Below are 12,561 nucleotides of genomic sequence, written 5' to 3'. Positions count from 1 at the left end.
CATGTAATGACATACGTAAATTCAAATGATATAAGCGAAAGATGTGAGTATGATTTGAGATTTAAACTCAAATCATATAAATCATGGTCTGAGTTTATGTATATATTTCAACACAAATCATAAATTCATCACATGAAACACACATTTCTCGAATCATTTATAAACTTAAATCGTAATAAGCATATGATGGTTTGAGATAGACAATCTTAAATTATATGTAAAGTCAAACAATAATCCGATATAGAAACCCAAATCACGAATATATTACGGGGGAGTTTCTGGGTCAGATGAAATGCTGCCAGCGTTTGTGCAACATCTCGGGTCATTTATTCAAACTCAGAGACGCCAAGGTGTTTTATGTGGATTATTTGAATTTACACGTGGCTAGGAAGTAAGTTTTATGTTATAAAATTAAGAGGACAACAGTTTGGTAACGGTGGCTACAGGCAGGGCAACTTCATTCAGAACTGCGTTCAGACCATTTTAATCGTTTCCCTGTTTACCATCCGTGAAATGTGAAACTTTCTGACGCCCAGAGATCGCCCTCGTTATTGCTAGCCTTTCCCTTTCAGACCATGATTCCAAAAATATCCGGTCTCGAGAAGCGTTTTTTTTGCCTGCTTCCCCTTACCCCATCAATCCCCTCCCCCAAATAAAAAAAGCCTCTTAAAATCTTTAACCGGAAACCTATCGAACGGAAAACTTGACAGGAACTGCATTATGTATGGAACCGCCGCTCGAATTTATTACACAACTGTTATATTTTACGTGATTTTTTTTTGGAGTATTTTCATCATTTATAAGAAATGTGCTACATTTTTCCCCCAAAAGACAAAATGTAAAATAAATTAACACCATCCGTCTTATACATATATACATATACACACACGTTTCTCGTTTAAAACTGGAACCGCTATTTGAAAAGCAAATGCTGTCAGGAACGAACAGAAAAAGTATTATATAGAATTGTAAAAAAAAACCCACACAAAGATCTATCAGAATGGAAAGGTCTGCGGTTACAGATTTTTGCTTCCTTTAAAAAAAACAAGTATTAAATAGCAATATTTTACGGAAATTTACCTTTTGGCATTTGATGGAACAATGAGAGAGCAATGTTTTGAGTTGAGCTAAATGGTGCTGTTATGGAGGTCCCTTCTCTCCAAAATGTTGTGCAATTCTCACTGTACAAGTTTTGGTCCACAAAAAAAACAGTCAAAATACTGTATATAGCTGATGTATTTTTCTCTCTCTCAGTACTTATATACAAACAGAGTATACTTAATCATTTATAATAAATAGGGGAGTCTGTCCATTGGCAAGTTTTCGATTCTCAGAGAAAAAAAGAAATCGTTTTGTCCTTTGTATGTGCGTGTGGTGCGTATTTTTTTTTCAAAAGAAGTCTTGTAAAGTGTTTGAAAGTTAGTTTTTTTCTCTCTCTTTCCCCCTTTTGTTTTAAGGTCTGGGTTGTTCCAACTGTTGGTGCTGACTTCTGATGGCAAACCTACTGACGTGCACGGGTATGGGGACGACAATCTTGGGATTCCTGGAGGGTTCCCCGGATTTGGAGTTGGCATTGCCGGCTTTCACCCGTTTCCACTTTGCCCGCCTGTTCTGGAACCAGATTTTCACCTGCACCTCGCTGAGTTTGAGGGAGTGGGCGATCTGGGACCTCTCGGTGAGGGACAGGTACTTCTTGCAGTGGAACTCTTTCTCCAGCTCCAGGAGTTGCTCGCTGGTGAAAGCCGTCCGTCTCCTTCTGTTCTTGCTGCTGCCGCCGGTGTTGGCCGCGGGGTTGGTCGGGCCCGCGGTGTGGCCCTGCGTGCTCTCCTCTCCCAGACCCGGGCACGCGTCCTCGCTCTTGTGCAGCGCCGGCGCCGCGCCGTTCTCGTCCGAGCTGTAGTCGAGATCACTGTCCATCGAGAAGCTCTCCTCCTTACTCCGGCAGTCGTCATCCGCTGCTTTCAAATCGTCCTTCCCTGGCGCCCTGCCGGAGGTGACAGCACCTGGGTAGAGGGAAGGAGGCAGGCAGAGAGAGAGGGAGACAGGGAGAGACAGAGGGAGAGGGGGAGAGACAGAGAGAGAGGGGGAGAGGCAGAGAGAGAGAGAGAGAGAGAGGTGACAGATTTCTCCAGTCCCAAAACTAGTCAGTGGTACACGCGATTACAGCTAATTATTTATAAAATAACTTTTAAGAAACTCTTAACTGTTGCATTACGTACGATTTGTGATACATCTTTTGAATGAATTGGGACTCGCTCATATGATAGAGATTTACTGATAAAATGTGTGGGGTACTGGCTGCCTCACACTCACACACACAACTTATAAGCAATTGATGTGTTTATAATGACCCGTTCTCCCCGCAAAGGCCATTATTGTCCCTCATTCCCATTTGTTTTGGGAAGTAAGATCCTTCCTTGCCCCACCTCCCCCCACCCCTCCGCCCCCGGACAGTTTAGTACTGAATGACCCAGCGGCGGCTTCTGTTTGTAGTTCCCCTCCCTTTCTCTCTCTCCCCCCACCCCACAGCCTCCCCCCCCCCCCCCCCCCCCACTCCCACACACACACAAAACAAAAAACCTCAGCAATGGTGCAATCTTTTATTTTCCCCATCTCCCCAAGTTTGATTGCTTTAATAAAGAGATGAAAAAAAAAGGTTGCAATGGGGGACTTGCAAGGGGAGGGGAGGATATAAACATGCCCAAGGAGGAGGTTGTGGGGGGGGGGGGGGATGCTAGATCCTGGCACTGAGCAATTTCCACACCAACCCCCACCTCCAACACCGCAAACACACACACACACACACAGAGATATACAGACACAGAGATACATATAGACACACACAGGGAGGCACACACAAACACAGACACATACATCTCCCCCAACTTCTCCCCATCTCAGATCTGCCATGTCAGCTTGTTTCCCCCCCACCCCCACCCACAACCCCCGCTTTCTCCGTCTCACTCACTCACCGATCACTGCGTGCACCGTCTCGGCCACAGGGAAGGAGACAGCCGAGCTGTCTTTGCACAGGAATGCTTTGGCTTCCTCCCCGTCCTGCTGCCGGCCGCCTTCCACCTTGTCCGGGCTGCCCAGGGCGGCTTGCAGGAATTTCCGAGCGGCCGGCTCCTGGTGCTGCTGACCGGAGGGGAAACTGCGGCTGCCTTCCCCGGTGCCCGGCAGAGTGGCCATCAGTGTAGTGACGGCCATGCCCTGGCCCAGGCTGGTGCAGAAGCCGTTGGCCAGTGAGCCGGCGAGGTTGCTGACGGGGTGGGAGTGAGGGTGAGGGTGAGTGGACTGGCCGTGGGGCACGGCGTGCAGACTGTGCTGCAGGGACGGCTGGGCGAGAGCAGCGGGCGGCGGTGGGAGCACCACCGGGCGGTAAGGCATGAACATGGGGTAGCCGGTGTAGACGAAGTGCCCGGCGCTGGGAGCAGGGTTGCTGCCTATCAGTGAGTCTATGCTGAAAGCGGTACTGGTCCCCAGTGGCCTCTGCATTACAGTGAGCGGGCTGGAGTCGGCAGACATACAAAAAAAGCCCTCGGAGCTGGGTACTGGCTCAGAGAAGGGTCGTGGGAAGGAAAAAGAAAGGGGGGGAGGGGGGAAGAGGGAGAGAGTGTAGGGGGGAATGCAAGAAATTCTGCCAACCCCTGCTACAACTCAATTCCCTGCTGGTAGAGTGAGGGGTCGATTTCCTCTGGACAGCATCACTCTTTCAGTCCGAGTGGGTCGCAGGTTGGAGTACAGAGTGAGGGAGAGAGGAAGAGGAGGGAGGGGGGGGTGAAGAGTGTTGGGCTCACTACGCTGGGGACAGGGACTCGACTTCAAGGAGGTTACCTCCCGGCCAAGGGAGCCAGCTACAAATCCCGCTCGCCTTTTCCCTCTCATTCACATTTTCTTGCAAACTTGCAGCCCGTCCCGGGTCACGTGGGCCCGCCCTCCTCCCCGTGGATTGGCGGCGCTCGGAGGGGCTGGGCGGGGCGTCCCCCCAACACACACACACACACACACATCCCACGGGGCCCCTTCCCATCATCATCTCCCTGCACCTTGAGCTAGCCCCCCTGGCCCGTCCACCCATCCTCGCTGTCCCTCAGCATTGCAAACGCCCCCGCCCGCACCTTCTCAAATTTGTCACAAACTTTTATGTGGCTATTAAAGTGTGCCTGAGGTGTTTGTTGTTGATTTTAATTCAGGCACGCCTTCAGAATGGTACACCGGGGCCAGAGAGGGAAACCGCGGAACCTGGGAATTTCTGAACTAACGAATGAAAAATCTCAGGAAGTCAGGCAGCTTCTGCGGGGAGAAACACAGCTGCCGTTTCAAGTCGATGACCTTTCACAGGCCATTCGGCCTTTCTGGCTCCTGCTAGCTGTCTAGACAATCGAGCCAGTTAGCCTGACTCATTCCGCTGTGGTTCTACTGGATGTACCTTGCAAGCAATTATATATATTTACATGTGCATGTTATTCCTTGCAACGGGAGTGCTACACAATGATATCTGGTCTATTTTTAAATGTTGCAACCGCAGACACATATCTCAGTGCAAAGTTTTAACTGTGGGTAATGGTGGGATGCTAAACAGGCAAAAGTGTGGCAGGATCTGCATACACACCAATCTTTGTGGCCCTCAGACGAACTGCAACTGCCTCCAAACACCGGGAGGACCTGCAGCCCACGACACAGGGTCTTTTTCGGGGGTTGGGGGAAGATGATTGGAGTCAGACTCACTCACTGATCCGGGGCTGGCACGCTGACAGACACGCCTTTCTGTCCAGATGCAACCACATTAGCAACAAAGATAACTTTAAAAGTGACCTCTTCATATACTTTATTTATTCAGGACCTGCATTAAATATACATCGCAAAAGTGCAAGCTGGGAGCTCAGAAATTGGTCTGAAAGCTCGCAGGACTGGGAGCAGAGCTGACGGCCAGTAACCGTAAATCGCTGCTTAATGGGCACCATCGATCGAAAAGTCCTTGGGAGCTCTCTCTCTCTCTCTGTGAGTTGGAGCGGCTTCTGCATTTCTGGGCACGGTTACACATCTCTCCGTTAACTTGTGAAACTGGGATTGGGTGGGGGTGTGTGGCGGTTGTGGTTGGGTGGAGGAGGGGGGTGTTGGGGGATGCCAAACTGTTAGTACTGAGTATAACTATAAACCAAAGGTTTCACACAATCCGTCAGATCAGCCGTCACCCAGAGAAGGTGTGTGTGTGTGTGGAATGTCCTGATTTAAGCCTCCCTTCCCATCCCCGCAACCGTAGTAGGCAAGGAAGGTCCGACCTGGTACTTAGTGCACCATGTGCCATGAGTGAAATCTCAGGTTAGCTGGTGCCAGGGACACTGCACGGGCTCTCCCTCTATTTATTTACATCCCGGTGTCGTGGGCTTTATCACAGTCGGTGTGTGTGTGTTTGGGGGGAGGCTGGTCAGATTTTATTTTGTTGATTTTATTTGAGGAAGAAGGCAAAGGGACCGCCATTCAGCCGGGGCCCCGATCGAGAAGAATCGCTTTAGTGTCCTGGATATTGGGATTACAAAGGGCTTGTTGTGCATTGGTTCAGTCTTCAGACACACTAATTTGCGAGACGCGGACCACTGAGTTAAACTTTTTATTCATTGCATTTTTTTTCAACTCAAGGGGAGAATAGACTCCATGTGGTTCTAAGTCAGCCCCTGGCCAGCGATTATGTAAACGAGTTATTCACTAACGTGATAGCATTAAATCGATAAGGGGCTGCTCTTTTCTCTGCTACTGTTTCGGGTAGCTTCCAAGGCAGATGCAACACTGTGTGTTTCTCCAGCACTGAAAAGCCAGTAAAAGAAGAGAGAGGAAATTAATATGTATATTATATATATAAAATATGTGATCTATACCGCCAGAGAAATAGTTGAATCCTGAGTGTGCGACGTTAAAACCGGAGATTTAAAACAAAACAGCACGTCTCGCAGAAATGGGAGGAATGAGAGAGTTTCTCTGTGTGTGTGAGAGAGAGACACACACACACAGATGTTAACTTTTTAAAGTGGATGAGTGAGGGAGGGAGAAAGGGGGCAGGTGAGGATTTTAAAACAGAGAAGTTGAACGAAAATAAAGAATGAAGGGATAGAACAGAGAGTGAGAGTGGATAGTTAAAAAGGTGGAGGAAACGAAGCCGCTTGGGCGGGTTAGGAGAGTAAGGATGGAGAAACCGAGTGGACCGGATCCTTGGGAAGAGAGTACGTGGGAAAGTCGACATTTACCACAACAGACGCGGACAGGAAGCAGTGTGTTAAAGCGTGGAAGGAGAAGAGATTCCAAAGAGTAGAGAGGGAACATGGAGTCACGTGAAAGAGAGCAAGTCTCCTTCATCCCGTCGAACATTGCCGGAGTTCACCGTTTTGGGATTCACCATCATTTCTTCCAGGTCTGACTGTGAAAGCCCCTAGGGAATGAAACTGGTAATTGTTGCCAAACAATTGCTGGACGTAATGAACACATTTCAAAATATACTTTTTAAAAAAAACCTGCCCCATACCTGGCTTGATATTTTTGGTCATGCACTTTAAGCAGTCTCTCAGGAATTATAAACAAATCGACTGGACTGAATTGTCAGACTGGATCTAAACACCTCAGCTAACCATTAGCAGGCAGGCAGCTAAAGATAAGTTTGAAAATCGTATTTTTTAAAAAAAGCAAAAGATACGGGGTGTTTTATTCCCCGGAAGCGTCGACCCTTTACTAACTAGATAGACTTTGAGGAATAAAACACACTAAACTTCTGTACTGTCAGGATTTGGACCCTACGCGCCACCCGCTCCGATGTCCAGCTTTCTGGTGATCTAGCGGGTGTGATTCTGGTGCAGGTCTCTAATGACAGGGGTGGAGTCAGGCGGTAATTCAGATCACAGAGTGATCCGTCAGATTGGGTCAAACGGAGCTATCAATGTGTGGGATTCAGGGAGTTGACAGTTTTGTCACTAACCATTCGTACAAGTGCTGTTTTGAGACATCTCAGTTTTCCTCTCTCGGTTCTGGGAGGATTTCGCTATCCACAGTCTGGCCGCTTTTGTCACGCCGCCCAATCCCCCTTCGTGGGCAAAGCGGTGGAAGTTTGCACATTAAAAAACTTTGTTCCCCAGCCCTCTTGTTCCCCTTTTGTTGTGAACGGCGCGCCTTCGTGGTACATCTTTATCAGCCGCGGCCCTGCGGCCTTTCCACAAGGACCTCATACAAATGCAAGGGGTGGGACAGCGCAAGGAGAGGATGCCAGTTCGGCCCATCGTCCCCCTGCTGGCCCTTTGCAACAAGCCATCAATGAGTTCCACCACCCCAACAGCGCGTTGTACAATGGTCTCCGCACGTGTCCCAGTATTTACCAACTCCCTTTTAGAGATTTGAGGAGGCGAGTTGCAGATCGGTGTTTGGAAATAGTTCTCTCCCCTCTTGACTGGTTCACCAGCCGAGCAATTCCTTGTTTCCCCCCCTGCTCTTTATCCCATTTGGATTTAAACCATGTCACACGTTGGACGTGAATTAACCGAATTCTCAGTCGGTTCAGTGATGGACTGATGCACATAAATAGGCTCATGCTCTTTGACAGGGCCCTTATTAATCGGTGCAATCAATTAGAGACCACTTGGTTTTCTCTCCATCACCACCACCCCCCACCCAAACAAATCCTGAACCTCCCCCAGCCCCCTCCTCTGTAATGAGGCAGACTCTCAAGGGGGAATCGCCACCGTCCAGAGGGGGCGGCGCGGAAGGTACCTCTCTTTGTTGAAGTGCTCGTTAACAGTGCAGTTCGGGTGAGGTGGTATTAAGAAGGACAAGGCCCGAGGAACGGGGAAGGGGTGGGATTGGCAGCAAAACAGAGCCAGAGCTTCAGGCCACCCAGCGGAGGGCCGTAATCGAACTCATCCCCGCGGGCTAGGATGCTGGGGTTGCGCCTTTACTGTACTGACAGAGCCAGCAAACGGTTCAAGCAGGAGGATACCGAGAAGGAGACTAAGTCTCGGTGCTGTGGTGAGTATGTATGTGTGGTATGTGTGTGTATATGTGTGATCGGCTGTCTGTGGGTATGTGAGTGGTGGGGTGTGTGTATGTGTGGTGTGGTGTGTATGTGCGTGTATGTACCTGTGGTGGGTTGTGTGTTGTAAGGTTTTGTCTATGTGTGGTGATGAAGTGGTGTGTGTGGTGAGGTTATGTGTGTGGAGTGTATGTGTGTGTGGTGAGGTGTATGTGTAGTGGAGTGTATGTGTTCGTAGTGAGGTTATGTGTAGTGGAGTGTGTGTATGTGTGGTGAGGTGTATGTGTGTGGGGTGTGTGTGTGGTGACGTGTATGCATGTGCAGTGTGTATGTGTGTGATGTGTATGTGTGGTGAGGGGTATGTGTGTGGGGTGTGTGTGTGGTGAGGTGTATGCATGTGCAGTGTGTATGTATGTGGTGTGTATATGTGCGTGGTGTGTATGTGTGGTGAGGTGTATGTGTGTGGGGTGTGTGAGGTGAGGTGTATGCATGTGCAGTGTGTATGTGTGTGATGTGTATGTGTGGTGAGGGGTATGTGTGTGGGGTGTGTATGTGGTGAGGTGCATGCATGTGCAGTGTGTATGTGTGTGATGTGTATGTGTGGTGAGGGGTATGTGTGTGTGGTGTGTGTGTGGTGTGTGTGTGGTGACGTGTATGCATGTGCAGTGTGTATGTGTGGTGAGGTGTATGTGTGGTGAGGTGTATGTGTGTGGGGTGTGTGAGGTGAGGTGTATGCATGTTCAGTATGTATGTGTGTGATGTGTATGTGTGGTGAGGGGTATGTGCGGTGAGGTGTATGCATGTGCAGGGTGTATGTGTGTGATGTGTATGTGTGGTGATGGGTATGAGCAGTGAGGTGTATGCATGTGCAGTGTGTATGTGTGTGATGTGTATGTGTGTGGGGTGTGTGTGTGGTGACGTGTATGCATGTGCAGGGTGTATGTGTGTGATGTGTATGTGTGGTAAGGGGTATGTGTGTGGGGTGTGTGTGTGGTGAGGTGTATGCATGTGCAGTGTGTATGTATGTGGTGTGTATATGTGGTGAGGTGTATGTGTGTGGTGATGTGTATGCATGTGCAGGGTGTATGTGCGTGGTGTGTATGTGTGTGATGTGTATGTGTGTGGGGTGTGTGAGGTGAGGTGTATGCATGTGCAGTGTGTATGTGTGTGATGTGTATGTGTGGTGAGGGGTATGTGTGTGGGGTGTGTGTGTGGTGAGGTGTATGCATGTGCAGTGTGTATGTATGTGGTGTGTATATGTGGTGAGGTGTATGTGTGTGAGGTGTGTATGTGGTGAGGTGTATGCATGTGCAGTGTGTATGTGTGGTGAGGTGTATGTGTGTGGGATGTGTGGTGAGGTGTATGCATGTTCAGTATGTATGTGTGTGATGTGTATGTGTGGTGAGGGGTATGTGCGGTGAGGTGTATGCATGTGCAGGGTGTATGTGTGTGATGTGTATGTGTGGTGAGGTGTATCTGTGTGAAGTGTGTGGTGAGGTGTATGCATGTGCAGTGTGTATGTATGTGGTGTGTATGTGTGGTGAGGTGTATGTGTGTGGGGTGTGTATGTGGTGAGGTGTATGCATGTGCAGTGTGTATGTATGCGGTGTGTATATGTGGTGAGGTGTATGTGTGTGGGGTGTGTATGTGGTGAGGTGTATGCATATGCAGTGTGTATGTATGTGGTGTATATGTGTGGTGAGGTGTGTGTGTAGTGTGGCTGTGGTGAGGTGTATGTGTGGTGAGGTGTATGCATGTGCAGTGTGTATGTGTGTGATATGCATGTGTGGTGAGGCGTATGTGCGGTGAGGTATATGCATGTGCAGTGTGTATGTGTGTGATGTGCATGTGTGGTGAGGGGTATGTGCGGTGAGGTGTATGCATGTGCAGGGTGTATGTGTGGGTTGTATGCATGTGTGGTGGGGTAAGAATGTGTAGGGTGTATGCATGTGTGGTTGGGTAAGAATGTGTAGGGTGTATGCATGTGTGGTGGGTTGAATAGGTGCGGGGTTTATGTGAATGTGTGGTGGGGTGTGTGTATGGGGCTTGTGTATGTGTTGTGGGGTGTATGTGTGTGGGTGTGTGTAGGGTGTGCGGTGTGTGTGGGTATGCGTGTTGAGGTGTATGCGTGGTGGTGTGTATGTGTGAGGTTTAGGCATGTGTGGTGGGGTGAATATGTGTGGGGTGTATGTGTGTGTTTTGTGTGTGTATGTCTGTGTGTGTATGTGTGTGTGTGTGCATTTGCATATGTGTGTTTGTGTGTCTGTGTGTGTTTCTCTGTGTCTGTGTGTTTCTCTGTGTGTGTGTTTCTCTCTATGTGTTTGTGTGTCTGAGTGTGTGTGTGTGTATGCGTTTATGTATTTGTGTGTGTTTCTCTGTGTGTGTGTGTTTCTCTCTATGTATGTGTATGGGGTAGATTTGAGGAGAAGGTTCGTGGATGTTAGTGAAATGTTTTGAAAGGGCCCCTTTGCAAGTTTCCATGCGGACGGCATGTCGCTGAGAGAATGAGCGTAACGTTATATAAAAAGGCTGTGGGTTAACAGGGAAAAGTTGGGGCAAGGGGGGAGGTGGGCAGAAAAAAATCTATTTATCTCCTAACCGGCCAGCCCCTCGCCGATTCATGTATCCCATTGAAGTTCCTCTTCAGCACCTTGAAGTTGTGGGTTTCACCCTTTATCTGATTTTCTATTCTTCATTATTTAGGCACATCAGAGCAATGCAAATCCTACAGCCAGCTGTGAAAAAAGGAGAGTTGCCAAGTTAAAGGGTAAGAAACAAGAGAGGGTGGAGTTCCCCCACTCCCCAAATAAACACACACACAGACACACAGATACACACACACACACAGACACAGACACACACAGACACACACAGACACACACACAGACACACAGACACACACAGACACACACACAGACACACACAGACACACACACATAGACACACGGACACACACAGACAGACACACAGACACACACACAGACACACACAGACAGACACACACAGACAGACACACAGACACACACACAGACACACACACACACACACAGACACACACAGACACACACACACAGACACACACACATAGACACACGGACACACACACAGACAGACACACACACAGACACACACAGACAGACACACAGACACACACACAGACACACACACACACAGACACACACAAACATAGACAAACGGACACACACAGACAGACACACAGACACACACACAGACAGACACACGCACACAGACAGACACACAGACACACACACAGACACACACACACAGACACACACACACACACAGACACACACACACACACACACACAGACACAGTGAACAAACTGATGTCGGCAACCAGTTGAAGCACTCACTCTATGTTCGCTTTCGATAGCGTTTTAAATAAAAATCCTCCCGGCTGCTTTTAGAGGCAGCCCCCCGTCAACCAACAAGCGCGGGATTGAAAGAGAGTACGGAATCCCAGGGCTATCGGCTCTGAAACGAAACCCGACTGCACCCACTTTGAGAGAAGACAGCAAAGCACAGATTAAAGGATTTTTTTAAACAGCGTCTGTCGGGTTGAATTCATTTTAGAAAGGGTACTCTCTTCAAGGAATCAAAAGCAGAAAGTGCTGGATAAACTTGCCAGATCTCTGGAAGTATCCTGTGGAGAAAAAAAGAGTTAATGTTTGGAGTCCAACGGTCACTAGCTAAAGAACACCGGACAGGCGTCTCCATAGACACGGTTAAGAAAAATGTTGTACTAAAATGGTGTGCTTTAGAAGGGGGTGGGGGGGGGGGGGGCACTCAGATATACCTGGGGTGAGGTGTGACGGACAGATATGAACTCTTTCGAGGCTGGAAAAGCACAGCAGGTCAGGCAGCAACCGAGGAGCAAGAGAATCGACGTTTCGGGCATAAGCCCTTCAGATGTTTAACCCTGAGGAGATAGTGAGGACTGCAGAAACAATGTCTCAGGTCAGTATAGATCACGGCTACAATCGTTTATCATATCCTTGAAGGGCACACTGCTGCTCAATTTACAAAACAAACAACAAATACAAAAAAAAAATCCCAGTTTTAAACAACCCTAAGTATTTTTTGTCAAAGATTCGTCCCCGAGTTAAAAGTTAGAGTTATGAGGGTTAAAGTAGTGCACAGTCGTTGCCAGAGAATTCAATATCATTTTGAACTTCGACGCGCATCAAGCAGAGTCCATACCAGAATATTGCCATCAGAAGCAACCACATTTTAAGTGCATTTGTTGGACCCCAACACGACCCCCGAAACAATGCCCTGTGCATTTATCCTTACAGAGCAGAGTAACGCGTTAACTTAAATCCATGTCAAATGTCCAAAAGTATTTGGTAAAATACATATTCAATAAGCAGTTAGTAGCTCAGTCTCAGAACAGATTTCTCATTTTGCTTAATGTGTAGGCGTGATCAATCGTGACAATTTATTTCCCGGTTTTTGTGCGTGTGTGTGTGGATGTTGGGGCTGAGTTTTTAACGGAATCGGATTTGAGAATCCGGATAGTGACTATGTAG

General features: G+C 48.3%; 1 protein-coding gene and 1 long non-coding RNA gene across 2 annotated transcripts; both read right to left on the bottom strand.

Moving 5' to 3' along the window:
* Nucleotides 1-1,218: 1,218 nt before the first annotated feature.
* gbx2 (gastrulation brain homeobox 2) lies at nt 1,219-3,769 on the bottom strand. Its single transcript, XM_043694555.2, has 2 exons — nt 2,973-3,769; nt 1,219-2,003 (listed from the first exon to the last, which is right to left on the bottom strand). The coding sequence occupies exons 1-2, from the start codon at nt 3,526-3,528 to the stop codon at nt 1,453-1,455; spliced, it is 1,107 nt and encodes a 368-aa protein (XP_043550490.1). The 5' UTR covers nt 3,529-3,769; the 3' UTR covers nt 1,219-1,452.
* Nucleotides 3,770-5,598: 1,829 nt separating this feature from the next.
* Nucleotides 5,599-11,910, bottom strand: LOC148149580 (uncharacterized). The gene is made up of 4 exons (XR_015757521.1): nt 11,829-11,910; nt 11,386-11,675; nt 10,611-10,746; nt 5,599-5,808 (listed from the first exon to the last, which is right to left on the bottom strand). It is a non-coding gene; the product is annotated as an uncharacterized LOC148149580 (long non-coding RNA).
* Between the last annotated feature and the right edge of the window lie 651 nt (nt 11,911-12,561).

Source organism: Chiloscyllium plagiosum, unplaced genomic scaffold, assembly GCF_037043375.1.
Source record: "Chiloscyllium plagiosum isolate Xiang-an unplaced genomic scaffold, Cpla_swu_hap1 HiC_scaffold_7, whole genome shotgun sequence".
Lineage (NCBI taxonomy): Eukaryota > Metazoa > Chordata > Chondrichthyes > Orectolobiformes > Hemiscylliidae > Chiloscyllium > Chiloscyllium plagiosum.
The sequence above is the reverse complement of the archived record's forward strand: the minus strand, read 5'-3'. Positions and strand labels throughout refer to the sequence as shown.